Source organism: Dysidea avara, chromosome 4 (genome assembly GCF_963678975.1).
Source record: "Dysidea avara chromosome 4, odDysAvar1.4, whole genome shotgun sequence".
NCBI classification, from domain to species: domain Eukaryota; kingdom Metazoa; phylum Porifera; class Demospongiae; order Dictyoceratida; family Dysideidae; genus Dysidea; species Dysidea avara.
In genome coordinates this window covers 33,993,731-34,011,043 of record NC_089275.1, presented here as the reverse complement: position 1 = coordinate 34,011,043, position 17,313 = coordinate 33,993,731, and the positions used below count along the sequence as shown (strand labels likewise).

Below are 17,313 nucleotides of genomic sequence, written 5' to 3'. Positions count from 1 at the left end.
TAAACCTGGCAAGACCAGCATATATAACTTAATAGTAAGTGTCCGTAATTCATTATGGGCTTTTGGCAATACTTAAGTTAACTTAATTGTTGCTCTAGAAATTGAAGAATAATTGTAAATGTCATGGTTCCTAAACTGGAACTAGAACTGTAATTCTAAAGGTTATGGTTCCAGAACTGGAACCTTCTAAAGGTTATGGTTCCAGAACTACGACTAGAACTGTAATTCTAAAGGTTATGGTTCCAGAACTAGAACTGGAACTGTAATTTCAAATATTAAGGTTCCAAAACTGGAACTAGAACTGCACTAACAAGCTGATACCGGAACAACATGAACACTAGTATTGTAGTGCAGTTAAAAGTTGTGTAACACAGGAGCATCTTGGCATAAAACCATGCAGTTCATTAGCTAACAGATTATTCCTTAATAGATAGTCAAACATTTTATCTCTGATCACTGATTCCAATACCTTACAAATCACTGGAGTCAAAATTATCGATCTGTAATTAGATGGGAGTTTACGGTCACCCTTCTTAAACACTGGAGCCACGTCTGCTAGTTTCCAATAGGAACTATACCTGTGTCCAAGAATTTCTGAAACAATACTGCTAAAGGTTTTGACAACTCAAGAGCTGCTTCTTTGAAAAAGCGGGGATGCCAACCATCTGGACCAGGTGATTTATTAGCATCTAACTGACACAACTTGTCATAAATATCGTTATCAGAAATCTGAATATCAGCCATTGGTACATCATTAAATACATCAGGTAAAGAAGGCATATGTCTTACATCTTCCTGGGTAAAACCACTTGGCAAACTACTCATTAAGAACATTAGCACCAGCTTTGTATAGATTTGAAACAGCTTCCGCTCCATTATCACTAGTCCTAAAGTATCTACAGGTAATCTACTAGTCTTCATTTTAGAATTGACATATTTCCAAAATACTTTCGGATTTGTTTTGATGTTTGAAACAAGATTTTCTTCATAATCAGACTTCAGTCTTTGAGTCAAACTATGAAGATCATTATGTACTGTAGCAAATCTATTATAATCCAAGCTGCTAAGAGTACTACAATTATACTCATACCAAAGTGACCTTTTCTTTTTACTTAATCGTATAACATCTTTATTAGCTAGTAAGTTTTTTTTTTCTTTATTGTTGCTATACTAAGATCACAATTGATGATGGGTAGTGCATTCCAGATCCGTATTACTCGATTGTAGTAAAAGTTGCTAGTTAATACACTGGAGTTTCTATTATATTGTAATTTGTTACCTGTACCTAGTTGTGTATTTCCTGATGCAAACTAATAAAGTTATTAATATTAAAGGTGTTGTTTGTCAATTTTAAACACTTAATCAGAAACATAATGTCTGAGATATCTAGAAAATACATAAGTGGCAAAATCTTGAGAGTCATTAATCGATGCTTATAATCACTAGTATAGTAATTAAGAATCTAATTAAAAACAGCCAAGGTGTAAAAAAAGGGTGCGGCCTTCAAAAAATCCAGGGTAAAAAAGATGTGAAATCAAAGGTGGCGGCCAAGAAATGGCTGTGATGGTAGGTTAATGGCAAAAATTTTAATAATGACAATTCAAGTGAATTTGGCTAGTGAAACTTGGAGGAGGAAACGCAATTCACCTGAATTGTCATTATTAAATTTTTTGCCATAAACCTACCATGGTACCATCACAGCCATTTCTTGGCCACCACCTTTGATTTCACATCTTTTTTCACCTTGGCTTTTTTGGAGGCCACACCCTTTTTTACAACTTGGCTGTTTTTGATTAGATATCACTTCTTTTTATATTTTCATACCTACAGCCAGCCTATGGCCAGCTTTGGGCATGTCTTATAACTTGTCTTTTTCTTTACCACAGATCTAGAGAGAAGATTATTGTCATAAAGAAGATTTAATGATTTGTTTAGCTACATTGCATGTACATTTAAGCAATAATTCACAATTGTGTTGATTCATCATAAAAATAAGTCACACAGGTTAAACTGTTTGCAAATGAATACTGTAAGGGAAATGTTTATGTAGTTCTACAGAGAGCCTCATATTGTAGCTGTACTCTTTGACTACACGGTGTTTGGCATGGTTTAAACTCACCACATGCATTGTGGCTTATTTCTAACTGAAACACTCTATAGTACAAAATGTAAGGTTGCAATTGACCACCCAAGTGATGACAGAAGTGCACTGATGCAGTTCCTAACTGAAATTCCTTCTCCATAAACTTCTCCAGTTTAGAAACACCAGCAAAGCAAGCACTCTATGATGGATTATTTTAAGCATAATGTGCATGGCATATACTCTTTGGGGATCCACTGATCCAGGCCACCAAAACCAAATTATAACATTAAACTGGAAATGTTATAAACAGTATAGTGATGCCACGATATATGGAATGTCATGACAGAAACATTTCATGATAATCATGATAGAGAAAAAAGCTCAATCGTGATACAAAAAACAAAAATTATTTAGTGAAAAGTGTCTTGATATTTGCAGAATATGAGGATATTCTCTTGTGGCAACATGTGCTAATACTTTGAAAAGTGCCAACTTTGTCAAATCATTGACTGAATAAAACTTGTCCTGTAACATATAAAATTTATTTAATATGTCATGACTATCATGATTATAAGTCTCATGATGTTGTGGTTATTGTAACATTAAAATTTTCATATCGTGGCATCACTAGAACAGTATCAGTTTGCTGTCGCCATTGCTTGGGTGGAATATAATTGAATTACTTATTATGAAGTCAAAAGGAACCAATAGGAGCACCTGAGGTTGATAGATGCCACTGTGAGCACCTGATAGATGCCAAGTATGTCAAATCCTTTACTAGGTAATAAATAGCTGGCAACTAACATTGTATTTTTCAAACACCTCAGTGTAATTGTCTCAGCAATTGAACTGCTTTGTACTTTTACAATTCTGATGTATCTATTGGCAGAGTATAGTACGCTATGGTCAGCAATGTGTGCATGGTTAGCAATCTCAATTTAATGTTTTAAAGCAATGACTGTTTAGAATTGTTGACTGCTCTATTAGAGTCCCTCCTTCTTTGTAGTTTACCTGGTTAGCTAGAAGTTAGAGAGGAAGTTGTAATATACACCCTGTACAGCATAAATAATACACTTTTTATGTAACAGGCTGTAGGACCAGGTGTATTACAGACCTTTAGCACTTGTGCTGTAAAGTGTTAATAAAAAATAAATAATACAGACTATAAAGTTTCTGTGAACATGTGCTGTATGCACAGCTAGCTAGTGTCACAGTACAAAGTTATAGTTGCAGAAAAATAAGTACAGTATTTTTAGCAGCACTTGCACAGTGTACAACTTGATGCTTTAAACTCTCACGTATTAATCACACATAACTATTAGCTATGTATGTACATATGATGTATAGACATCAACGTGATTATATAGTTCTACCATGGGTCAAAGGATCAGTAGATAAACCAGAAATCAGGTATTGCAGAAAACACAAAAGGAAAAAGGTACTGGGCCTATGAAACGACTAATTACGTTAAACTGCCCTTAAAATACCTAATGATCAATTGACATGATGCATTGTATCGATTACAAAGATGTAAAAAATAAAACATTTAAAAATTATAAAATTAAAAAAGGAAAATTTTATCTATACAGTATGTACATGATTAGTTTCCAGCGTACATCACTTTGTTGATCATCACAACTGTAAAATATAATTAGAATAATTCAAATGGTGAATGAAATACATAGCATATAAATAATATCTACAAGCATGATGTTAGCAGTTACGCATTATGGCTATAAATCCCTACGTTTGCTTGTACAACAGTTTTTTGTAATCTTGCTGCTTCTATACCAAACAGTTTCTGAAACATCACATTGATCTCAGTCTGAAAATAGACCACATCGTTTTTAAACTCTCACACATTTTCAAGCTAAGACAAAGGCTGATTGGTGGATTTGATTGTGAAAATTGCATGTTCAAAAAGTCAAAAAGTGTAGCAGTTAGTAAAAATAAAGAAAAAACTGGCCAAGCACTGTTGATATTAGAGACTGAGTTCTCTGAAAAGTTGTCCGACAATAAAGTAACAATTTTCAGTTCTTGTAGCAAACTACCCATTATCAGTAAAGCTACCCACCTCTTTTATAGCAAAAGTGCTTCAAATAATTTAGTGGTATCTGTACACCTCTAAGGAAGAGTGTAAGAACAAAAAAGTATTAGTATTGCTTGAAGATGATGGTGAAAATGATACACAAAACAGAAGAGTACGAAGTGCAAAGGGTACATTTATGTACATCAAATGTGCCACAAGTGAGTTTGTTATCGTAGCATAAAATGGCGGTTGTATTTTGTTATTAGTGGCCAGGTAGCCAAAAATTACCTTCTACACTGATTGACAAGTTGATGTGCTACTTCTAAGAACCAGGCACCATGCAACTAGCTAGTTACAGTATATACAGCTAACTGGACAAACAGTCTATATACCAATTTACATTTATTTATGCATACAGAATTATCAAATTAAGAAAACTATTGCAATTTCATGTATAATCGGTGAATTATTTTGTAATTCTCTTATTACCTTGCTATGCATTGCTAAGAAATTGCTATCCAAATAAACCATTTAAACAACATCTTACATACAGAAGTATCTTCTCAACTATTTTATAGTTTGTCTATCATGTTTTTCTCTGCAAATTCTTTCTACAAACCCTCAAGTCTGTTCTTCATTTCCATTGCATATGTATTGTTGAGGACACTCCCCCTTTTCAAGTCAAAAAGATACACTTTTTCTAGTAGCCTAAGAGACCTGCAGTGGTGTTTTTCAGTAGATAAACACCTGAAGGTAATTCACCAAGTTTGTGGAAAATAGCTACACCCATATTTCAAACCGACAAAAAGAAACTGCCTCAACCTATGCTGACGTGCTTCTTTTAGTGTTTAAATCTCGTAGGCTGACTACTTTTACCACTAAAAGGATTTGCTCACCTGGGTTCATATGTAGATAGGTATATAGATAGATATATAGGTACACATACATGTTTTTACAAAAATAATTTCAGTAAACCAGGCACTCGCCTGGTTTGAAAACTCAATATCAGAGCTTGCGCGAATGGTTTCTTATATAGTTCTAGATTTGGCATCAGCCATTGAAAACTAAAGCACCATACACAAGAGAAACCTTCTAATAGAACAAATATAAAGAAAGTAGGATACATTTGCCTACAAACACACTTTAAGGTCGGTCACTAAGGCATATCCTTCTTCTCGCCATCATCTTCTGCTATGGAACCGAATTCTTTGTTAGGTATTGAAACAAATCCAGAATCCTGTCATGAAATAAAGCATTGTATGTCATTATATACTATATACACGTATGTGTGTGTGTGTGTGTGTGTGTGTGTGTGTGTGTGTGTGTGTGTGTATGTTACATAATCACACCTGCCCAGGGACACCTATTATACAGTTTGCACTACTTGGGTACTATTAAGTGATTCCTTTTGAGGGTAGGACTATAGTACGTTCATGTAGAGCTGATATTGTACTCAAAAACATTTAATAACTCATAAACGTGATCTTGAAATTTTGGACCATTAGTAGTATTATTATGGTATTCTTAAGTTTGTACATGGTAATCAGGGCCACCCAGAGAAATTAAGGGGTCCAGGGCAAATAGTTAAGTGGGGCCCCAGGGATAAGAAGGGTTCCACTATGAATCACAACTTCAGCTTAGCTGTAAGTCAAAGACAAAAAAAAAGAGGTCATTACGTGCTGACAGTAACAATAGCTGCCCCTCACCAACTATATCTCCTTATTTATAAGCTTGATACACTGCTTCTCTGAAACTGTGACTGTTCTATTAGAGTTTCTAGATCTTGACTGCTCTATTAGAGTACAAGTATAAGAAAAAATTAGGAATTTTTTCTTATACTTGTTTGTGAAGTTTTTTTGCAAGCTCATGACCACAAAATAGCCTGCTTTTCACAAACCAGTCACAATACTTTAAGAGTTAATCACAGCACTATTATACTAGACTATGACTCATACAATAACAACTGATCAGTGGGCGTGGCTCTACATAAGCCTGCAGACAATGGATTCGTGCATACCTATAGACTGATGAATTGGCGTGGCTATCATATATCTACAGACAGTAGTTTACGTAAGTGGGCGTGGCTCACGAAAGAAGCAGGGATATGCTACGGCGTGTAGTAACACATCCACATTTAATTTAGCACATGTCTATAGACAGTAATTTACATAAGTGGGCGTGGCTCATGAAAGAAGCAGGGCTACACTATGACGTGTAGTAACATGTCCACATTTAGTTTAGCAAGTGGGGTCAGACCCGAATCATCTGTAAAGCGGGACCTGGATGACCCGACTCGGTTTAACATTGTTACTAAATAAACTATATTTATTGACTTACACATTGCTATATAGTTCGCTGCGAGTTGCTCTCACTGATCGATATCAACAGCAAGTCACGTACACGTGTGTTCAAAATAGTTTGGTGCACCTGGCAACCACGTGTATTCGAATAGTTTGATGCAATATACACTGGTAGATGGAAGCCGTACTGTAGTCTATTAACACTCAGCGGTAGAACCTTGACTGATGGCCATGGTAAAGAAGGATAAAAGGTAAGACAATAGCGCAAGCATTGCATGTTTATCAATATACCAAAGGTTTTTTCTTAACTGATCTAGAAATGTTTCTGCGAAAGAATTAGGGCTGTAGCTGTAGCCAGTTTTCCGCTACGCTTGACTGAAGGTGTCAGGCAGGCAGGCGGGCAGGTAGGCAGGCGGGCGGGCGGGCAGGCAGGCAGGCAGGCAGGCAGGCAGTAGAAAATTCCATTGACTAAATTTTAAAAAAAAATCTGTAGCAACTTGACGGAAATGTTTCTGAAGACACTTTTGGGCTTGGTTTTACCCAAACAATACTGTCATGTCGTAGTGAGGAAAAATCGCAGCAGGTTTTTGGGTTATATTATATCACGGATCGCCCCCACACCTTTGATGTCCCTACTATACAGTACTATTGTACTGTATGATATCAATCTTTAAACAGTTATTTGAGGGGCTCCTTTCAGGTTGGGGCCCGGGGCAAAATGCCCCAGTTTCCCCCCAGCAACTGGAGCATTTTGGAGAATGGTAATGATAATAATTCATTGTAACACAAGTTCATGAAGTAGCCAATCAAGATTCACCTACTAAGAAGTCACAGAAATGCAAACCAGTTCAGCAGTTAGTACAGTATTTTTCTGTGTGCCTGGTAGAGTCAACATCAAGTTGAAAACTATCTAAAACAGCAGAAAACTTAAGTGTTGGCTATTTCTACTGTGGATGCTCTTGAAGGTAAGAAATTGGTGTAAAACGTTGGTAAATGTAGCATCTACCAATGGCGAGCTACAACACACTGAATACCTATAACTGGAATTTCTTGATACTTTATAAATAGGTGATAAGATCGGTTTTCCCAGACTGGGTCACAAATTAGAAATATTGTAATATAAGCAAGTACAAATGGCCATTGATACTGCAACTGGGTGGGCTGATCCCAGGTTCCTTGCACGTACACACACACACGTACACACAACACACATACGTACACACACACACACACACACACACACACACACACACACACACATACACACACACAACACACTTACTCTAGAAGAGTCTCTCTTCTGCACTGACTGAGCAGAACCCAAAGTAGAATCAACCCCCTGCAATGAAATCCAACATACAGGGGGGTTGTACACAAGTATCTTACAAACATACATAGCTGTAGTGTTTTTGTACGTATATAACACAATTTTTTTGACATATCATCCACCAAAATTAAAATTTCATCAATCCAATACAACACATGTGATTTGACAAAATTAAGTTATCTTTTAAACAGCCAGTATTCAGAGAATCAAGAGAACTATATTGTACATACATACAGAATGTAACATCGACTCACAGGAGTGCAAGTGATTTTAAAAATAGGGTTGAAACAAATACTAATACTAGATGAGTACTCATTAAGGATTTGGTACTCGGATAGCAAAATTGGTACTCGAGTACTCGTTAACATCATGTGACCCAGCTCACATAATGTATTTGCGTTCAGGGAGTGACACAATATTGTAAAGGCTGTAGAGTTTGATTGGCATAATTTTTGTCAGAGATACTAACAGCAGTACTTTACAGTGTGTGAGCAATTTTTTTAAATAGGACTAAAATGATCATGGTTTTTTAGTATTCAAGTATTCTCTAGAGTTAACGATCAAGTACTCACAAATCATAGTCGCATGTAGTCATACCCATTTGGCATGTTTTGTACCAACCTTAAACAGTTTACAGCTTTTCAAGGGTAACAATGATAAATTAAAAGGCGTGGCACCCATTTTGCTCATGAGTATTCATCCCAAAGGAAATGGGACAAATACTTACTAACGAGCGAAATGGGCGCCACACCTTCAATTAGCAAGTTTTATGTAACTTACACTCTTGCAAGACAACATTACATTCAAGGGGTAACCTTTAACCAAGTAAATATGGTACACACACATACACACGTACATGCACACTACACATACATGTATGTATATGAGAGTATAAGAGTACGTACGTATGTTGTGTGCAAGTGGCTTTTTTTTTCTTTTTTTTTGTGGGAAGATTTTCACAATTTACATGGTTTCAGTAATTTTTCTTTCCTTTTGAATTGTTAACCCTTTATTATCGAATGGCTAATATATTGCCATAACGAGTGCCCTTTATAAACGGAGCCATAACTCCTTTTTCCTAGGGGCTACGAAGCTGAAATTGCTACCAAACTGCTCAGAAGGACCGGGCGTTTTTAATGAAGTTTACCGTTCGGCGATAGGAAGAAGCATGGGCAAGTTATGGCACTTGGCAATATAAAATAGCATATACAAAACAATAATACCTGTTTAAAACTCCATGTTCGCCTTCTCCCTGCTACTAGGAGGCTTTAGTTGGAGTTACTCCATTCCCCACGTGATAAGGATTCTAAAAATAAATAGTGTGATGTCATCGCGTTGATTAGTAAGATGGCGGCGCCCATCTTTCAATGCCATGGCGATACGGAGAAGATACGCTTTCTTCGCTTCATAGCGCGTGAGTTGTGTGTGTGATCTGTAAGTATTCTAGCTGTGTTGGTAGAAGAGAGAGTTGGCTATCAAACGGTATATAGCTTGATGGGTTAATTAATGGGTGGGGTCCACTCGTATCGCCCACATTTCACACAAGCCATAAAAGTTTTCACACTTGCGGTTTTATAAAAAAAACTTCGGTAATAAAGGGTTAACATCTAGCTATATCACTAGGACCACCTCATCTAGCTATATCACTAGGACCACCTCATCTAGCTATATCACTAGGAACACCTCATTATAACTGCTACCAAACAAAAGGTAGTCCTAATAATGAGGTTGCACTGTACCACCATAAGTCAGTGTATGTAACAGATTGCTTTCAGGTATGAATTTAAACTGATAAATATGTAATATGGAAAATTAATTACTTTAGTGCTGAAATTGATGCGGTCATGAATTGGTGTGTATGTGTGTGCGTGTGTGTGCACGTGTGTGTGTGTGCGTGTGCGTGTGTGTGTACGTACATATGTGTGTACGTACATATGTGTGTATTTGTGTAGATGTCAAATAATTATGTTATTTATTTACATGTCACATACTGTATAAGTACGTACACATATGCACCAGCACGCACACACTACATACCTTTGGCTGCTGAAGTAACTTCAACTGCTCAAGTAGCTGATCTCTTTCCTTTACTAATGCTTCATTTTTACTTTGCAGATTTTTCTTATCCTTTCTCAACATCTGAATAATATTACCTTGAGGCTACAGAAGTACATGTACATGTAAGGAGTATCGACAGTGAAAATGTACATATTGTACACCAATATTTTGTAATACCAAGAGTTTATAATATAATAAGTACACAAAAAATTGGAATTTTCAACTAGAGTAGGGACCATAGTACATCGATAAAAGTGCACAATACTAAATCACAGTAAAACTATTATATCCCTATTGTGCATTTCCAACAGTAGGGATATAACATTTCTTATTGTTTTACCGTGATTTAATATCATACACTACTCCAGCTTGTTTCAGTACTTTTTATCGATGTGCTATGGTCCCTACTCTTGTTGAAAATTCAAGTTTGTTAACTTTTTTGGGAAATAAAATTATTACGACTAGTAAAACCCACGCATACCGCATCAAAAGAAAGAAATGGCATGTGCGTGCCCCAACTATCAATAATTTTTTGAAAAGTGAAGTGTCCATTATGCTTCGTTATCACCTATGTTCAACCCGTTACACAACATTATGAATCAAGAACTGTTCGAAAGCACCTCTGCAACCAAAGTAGCCACTATCAAAAATACAGACGGTTTCCATTGCAAAGGGAAGCCATCATACGCTACCGCCAAACTGACACCTTTCATTGTCAGCAAAGATGAATGGGAGACAAGGGAGGACACTGGTAAGTCCATTAAGTATGCATTGTACGTATTGTGGTATGCCAAAAGGCACATGTCCAGCTGAAGCGACATCGAACAGTGAAAATAATTAAGCCTATACCCTTAGCCATTATCGAGTCACGCTTGTTTGAAGGCATCAGTCAGTTACTTAGTCAGTCAGTTACTCACTCAGTCAGTCACTAGAAAATTCCATTTAATATATTTAAAAAAAATTTCTTAGCAACTTGTTGAAAGTGTTTCGGGTTGATCTGAAAACTTGTTTGCATGGGCTTAGCTTTACCTAACCAATACTGCTTCAGCGTCATCCGGGAAAAGTGAGGCTGGTTTTTTGGGTGACGTTTTTTCATGGGCCATGCCCAACCATATGTATGTATGCACTGCGTTTGTATGTGTGTGTAGTGTGTGTTTGTATGTGTGTGTTTGTATGTGTGTGTAGTGTGTGTTTGTATGTGTGTGTAGTGTGTGTGTGTGTGTGTGTGTGTGTGTGTGTGTGTGTGTTTGTATGTGTGTGTAGTGTGTGTTTGTATGTGTGTGTGTGTTTGTATGTGTGTGTAGTGTTTGTTTGTATGTGTGTGTAGTGTGTGTTTGTATGTGTGTGTAGTGTGTGTGTGTTTGTGGGTATGTAATGCCTATCTGTACAAGCACAAGGAAAAATCAGGAATTTTAAGTTCGATTGGAGATCAAAGAAACAAGTTGATGCTGTGCTACTTCTAAAAACCAGGTGCCCAGTAAATACTATCCCTTGAATTTTATAAATTAACACACGGTATGCTAATAATTTATTTCTCGTCTTGTTTTGTAACACAGTGATACAGTACACTAAAAATAAAGTAATTCATCAATTATTAATTATTTTATAATTCATCAATTATGTTGCCATGCATCTCTAGGAAGCATAACTTGAGCAATCCACTTTAAACCACAAATTATGCAAACAAGTATCTTCTTAACTGTTTTATAGTTTGTCTATCGTGTTTCTATAATTATGCACAAAGTCTCACAGTTACTCTTAATATTTGTTTATAATCAAGTGAAACAGATGATGATGTCTAGTGTGTCTGGTGGTGAAATGGATGAATTCTGGTAAGGATAAGCCAATTTCTCCATGCATTATTTGCGTACAAAGGGGATACGCCCCTTTCAACTTGAGAAGATGTGCCATTCCTGGTAGCTTACAAAGTCTGTTATGTTGTTTTTCAGTCATTATACAAATGTTACACAATGTCTATAGATTAGCCCTACTAAACTGTTTCAGGTTCCGGCCACACACCCTTCAAGTTAACACGATGAAAACAGAAAGTTAAGCATTAATACAATACGTAAACAGCTCATTGAATGAAGATTTATTTTCTGCACCTGTTTGCTGATGTGGGTGTTGGACAGACATACCTACACGAAAAAATACAGTTTTGGGCAAACCAATTTCAGGCACACGCCTGGTTTAATATAAAATAGCGAAACAAGAGAGGTCATCTAAACCTGCAGATATACTAGTGGACATTTTGTTTACTTTTTCTACAACATAGTTATGACTGGTGAACCCACACATATACCACATCAAAAGGAAGAATGGCAGTATACTATACATGCACAGGGAAGCCATTTTGCATTACTGCAAATCAACACCAACATAGTTTAATAAGTATTTTGATTGCATTAAAGGCACTTTTGGGCTTGGGTATATCTCACCAATACTACCAAGGCACCATGAAGGTGCTGGTCAATACTTTTTGTGACAATGTGCAAACCCCCATGATCCCTAATATACAGTACTACAGTACTATATACAGTAATATACATACAGTACTATACATACAATATACAGTTTGTGTACAGTGTACACAAATAGTGGTGTGTTTGTGTAGTACATGTCATGGTTGCATACGTATATACTGTACACATGATAAGCTGTACTCATGTCTGTGTGTTCACGTGTGTTCTGTGTATACGTACAATTATGTTCTTACAGTTTTCTCCGGTAGTTCTACAGGTAAACTGTCTGGCTGCTTTGTTACAGGTTCTTGTATAGCAACTTCTTGGAGTTTTGCTAACTCTTCCTTCACAGCTGTAATCTCTTGTTTGAGATTCTCCTCATTGACTTTCATATCCTGAAAAAGATGTACACAAATAAATGGATTAATGTAAATCTTATGAGAGTGGACGCACAGTTACAAACACATACTTACATCAATTTGCTTTTTCAATTCATTGTTGTCAGTTTCTAGTTTAGTTTTCTCATTAGTAACTGTGTCTAAATCTTGTCGCACCTTATCAACTTGTTCTCTGGCCTTGCTAGTTATGTCAGATATCTCTGAGCGTTTGGCATCTAAGTCTCTTATAAGTTCATCTTGTTTAGATCTTGCTGTCTATAGTACAAACAGTCAATACATCTAACCTTTCAGTATTAATTCAAATACACACATACATTTATCATGATTGAAGTACAATAATTATTACAAACATATTCTTTAAGACAAAGTTAGAAGCTGTGTGCCTTTACTAGGGGTATGTAGGTATTTGAACCTAGATAAATGTGCACGTTCAGGAGTAGGACTTCAACTGCACTCATATGTACATACAGTGTACATACATATGCAATGAAACATACAATGACCATGGGGTGTACTGCAGACATGCATACATACTGTACATACAATACAGTGTACTGTGTGACATGTGACTATAGCAAAGTCACTCATTTTCCAATACAAGAGTAAATACAGTACAAAAATGCCACACACAAAAAACAAGTCCTCAAATGCACAGACATACAGTACCTTCAGTGTTTCCTGTGCTTCAGTCAACTCAGTACTCTTATCATCTAGTTTGGTCTGAGTCTCTTTCAACTGTTCAGACAATGAGGTCTTGTCATTCTCTATTTGTGTGAGTTTTGCAGACAGTTCCTCATTTTGGGAAGTTAACTTTGCAACAGTCTCAGCTTCTTTTTTCGCCTGCACAAAATGCATAATAATATATATGAGACACTCAAATGACAAGTGTGAGTGTTTACTGTGTTGAGTACCCTAGTATGTAATTGAAACACAACATTTTCACATAAAGTTGCATCTTGAAACACACACATGTTCAGGGTATTACGTACTTGGGCTGAAACTAGAGTTAATGACTGAATATTCACACATACTACTGTTTTAGTCATACTCAAGTGACATGTTCCTAGAAGTTTACGATTTCAATAACAGCAATGATACACATATGTACTGCATTAAAGTACTAAGTTAGTATTCCTGACAAGCAATGCACATTAAATATTATACAGATCAACTCTGCAACCTTTATGATGCCATTTCAGGCAAGTTATAATAACTGGAATGGAATCAGGAATGGAACGGAACGGTCACTCTGACAACTCCACTATCAGTTGTATGAAGGTAAGTTTTTGGTAAGTTTGAGGTGACCTAGGATTGACCTGGCTTCGCTAGCTCCAACCCTAGCTCGCCTCAAACTCACTAAAAACTTACCTTCATACAGACAGTGAAAGACATCATTATGCTTAACAGGCAAACCTCAGGTTAGGGTTAGGCTCAGGCTCAGCTTTGGTTTCTTCTTCACCTGGTGTAGTCATTCTGTTCCGTTCAGTTCCATTCCTGATTCCAGTTTACTATAACTTGCTGCCACTTTATGATGATAAATACATCATGTGAGCTGGGTCATGTGTTCTTAACAAGTACTCAAGTATCAATTGTACTATCCAAGAGTACCAAAATCACTTGAGTATTTGTTTCAGACCTACGTACTGTATTACATACTTTCTCAAAATTTTCTTGCATATGTTTAGATTCATTGGTTGCCTTCACTAAATCATCTTGGACAGTTTTCAACTGAGCATCACGTTGTGCCACCGTTTCTGTTAATCCAGTAATGTCCTGTCTAAGCTTGGTCATTTCTGCTTCCCTTGTCTTCAACTCCTACAGCACAACAATGACAATGCAATATTATTATGTGCATAGCAGTACTACTAGAGTTGGCAGATTATGGCTACATATCTTGTCCAATATTACACCGCATTATAACAAGGTTCACTGTACATCACAAAATATGTAATAAAATTTACAACATAATATGTATTAAAACCATTAGAAAGACAAAGGAAGCTAAGAAATCTCTGAAAGTGTTCTGCGTAGAATGTTTCTTACTGGACATATACAGCTGACTTTACTGTACCACATACAGTTGTACATAAACAATGCAAGGCACCATGTATGTACATGTATAGGTGAACAATGACACTGACCTGTGGGGACAGCCCCCATTGTTTATCCCAGATAATAACTTCAGCAATTTGTATGTACAATATTATTGGCATCAGTAACAAGCTTTCTCGGGCTAGATAAGCTTTCTTGAGTAATGATGGTACCGCTGCAGCAGGAATATGCCATAGAATGAAAACTGAATTTGATGGTTTGAAGCGTTTGGCTGGAGGAGTATCTCCAAAGTGTATAGATAAAAAATCTTCGACTTCCTTAAATTCCCCTAGACTAATTTTGGCGTAATCTTTATCAACGATAGCAATCATCTTTTTGTAACCAGGTGGAGGCTCCTCGTTGTTAGACTGACATGCCTCAGCCAACAATTTTAGCTCCATCTGGTAGTCAATTTTTTGACGATAATGATGTAGCTTAGCAGCAGCCTCTTCTGAATTTGTCCTATCAATAATCATTTCTAACAATCGGTGACTATCCCATCTCCACAATTTATTAACTTCAGAAAATAACTGATAGAAGGATGTACTGCCTTTGATGGCTTCTATTTCTTTTTGGGTAAAAAAGTTTTGGTTCCGTCCTTCAGCAGTCAAGTTGGAACAAAAGCATTTGAATTTATCAATACTGTGCTTCATCGTGTTCTCCAGTATCTCTGCTATATCAGTAACCACTGCAGTGAAGTCCCTGCTAGCATCCTCTATTTTATTGAATCTACGTTGAACCTCATTAGGTGCACCTGTAAAAGTGGCACACTACCACAATGCTTTACAATAAGTATGCCATACACACTATACACCCCATATATGCAAGCCCATTTAATCTCCAATACAATTGCTCAAAAACTGAGCGATGGAATATTACAGAATTATGGAGCTCAAATTAATGTGATGAGACATAGTAACACAGGCTGGGGATGTATAATCAACAAACAAAAGTGGCCTAACATACCAACAGGTGCAGGTAACTCAATGGATACCAATTTACTGATGGTTGATGACAGATCTTTGACATCATTGGTTCCATGAATCCACATCACTCCTAACATTTTATGAAACGAATTAAAGCGACCACACTCCACCCCAGAAGAAACACTCCGTAACATCGACACGGCTTTATCCATTGGGTTCTCCTTAGCGTTAATCTCTTCCTCCTCAGAAATTGAAATAATCCTTGATGCAACAAAATGTGGCAGCAGATCTTTACTTGATGCTGACAACAATTTACACAAGGCAGGATAGTGGTCTGTAAAGACTTCATGTGGTGTTTTCCCTGTGGGCATTATATACAACATGACATGTACATAACAAACTAATAATTACAGAAATATATATAACTACTAATCACGTAAATAGTGGCTGGAAAGTTGGAAGATAAAAATAGATCATTCGGTGATCCATTCATACAGTGTGTTGAAACAGTGGTTGGTAGAAGCTAATTAAGTTACAAAATTCTGGTGGAATGAAGGACATGTGGTACTATAACGATGATATTAGCCCAAAGAAAATTGATGGAACAAGTAAACTATCCTTTCCATTAGTGTAGATGTCACACACAAAAAACGATACCAAAAGTGAAACAAATAACTATTTTAGCTTCTTACGGTGGTGAGTCACATGGTCAGATATTTTTAGCATTTCACTTAAGCTTCAATAGCAAAACTAGTAAACAGTAATTGGTTGTAAACCCCAAGGTGATGCTTTGAGTGAATCCTTTGATTTCTTGGCAAAATTGATCAGCCACCATTTCACGTACTAATGTATTAGAGTGAGTACTGTACGATACAAAATTATGGCGAGAACAATTTTGGTGATTTAACTCAAGATAGATCTCGGCAGATAACATTTTAGTGAATGCCTTGTGTCATACTGCACTCTCTCTATTTAGTTGGCTAATAATTGGACAAGAATATTTTGGTGAATTGAAGCCATGTTTCTCCTGTCAAATTTTGTATTGTACGGGTATGTTTCCTAGATCTCAATGATGCCAGACTAAATTCTGTTCATGTTCACATTTATTGGACAGGTTTTACACAAATGGATGCTGATCAATTCATGCATGCACATCTTATACTCTGTGACCACCGAAGATAACTCATACCAGTATTTATTGCCACTGCCCTCCAAATTATTAGAATACAACAACTTCACAAAGCCGGAAGCACTACTCTATCATTCAAACACAAACAGTGCATTATCAAAGCACCAACAAATCTCGCTACATCATGCAGAAGGTCAAGAATCTAGAGCACGTTTACAAAAGTGAATGCAACTGTGGTACATGTATGCAGTATGCAGAAGAACAACAGTATCTTACCGGGAACTGCCTGTTGTGCCATGGTTGAATAAAGGCTGTACACTCCAAAACGAGGTCCCAAAGGCAAAGACCAAGTCGAGTTTCCGGGCAGTTTTCGCGCAGTTTTCGCGCAGGCGCTTTGTGTTTAAGCACCACGCTTTGCAACAGTTTAATTTTTATTTTCGCGTTGATCTCTAGAAATATACGGAAATTTTTAGACTTCGGCCACCCCCAATTGCAAGTTTTACAGGTTTC

General features: G+C 36.7%; 1 protein-coding gene across 1 annotated transcript; it reads right to left on the bottom strand.

Moving 5' to 3' along the window:
• Window positions 1-3,561: 3,561 nt before the first annotated feature.
• Window positions 3,562-17,212, bottom strand: LOC136254767 (uncharacterized). The gene is made up of 11 exons (XM_066047503.1): window positions 17,080-17,212; window positions 15,715-16,035; window positions 14,799-15,502; window positions 14,314-14,472; window positions 13,324-13,497; window positions 12,733-12,912; window positions 12,514-12,654; window positions 9,777-9,899; window positions 7,695-7,751; window positions 5,255-5,349; window positions 3,562-3,721 (listed from the first exon to the last, which is right to left on the bottom strand). The coding sequence occupies exons 1-10, from the start codon at window positions 17,099-17,101 to the stop codon at window positions 5,269-5,271; spliced, it is 1,962 nt and encodes a 653-aa protein (XP_065903575.1). The 5' UTR covers window positions 17,102-17,212; the 3' UTR covers window positions 3,562-3,721; window positions 5,255-5,268.
• Between the last annotated feature and the right edge of the window lie 101 nt (window positions 17,213-17,313).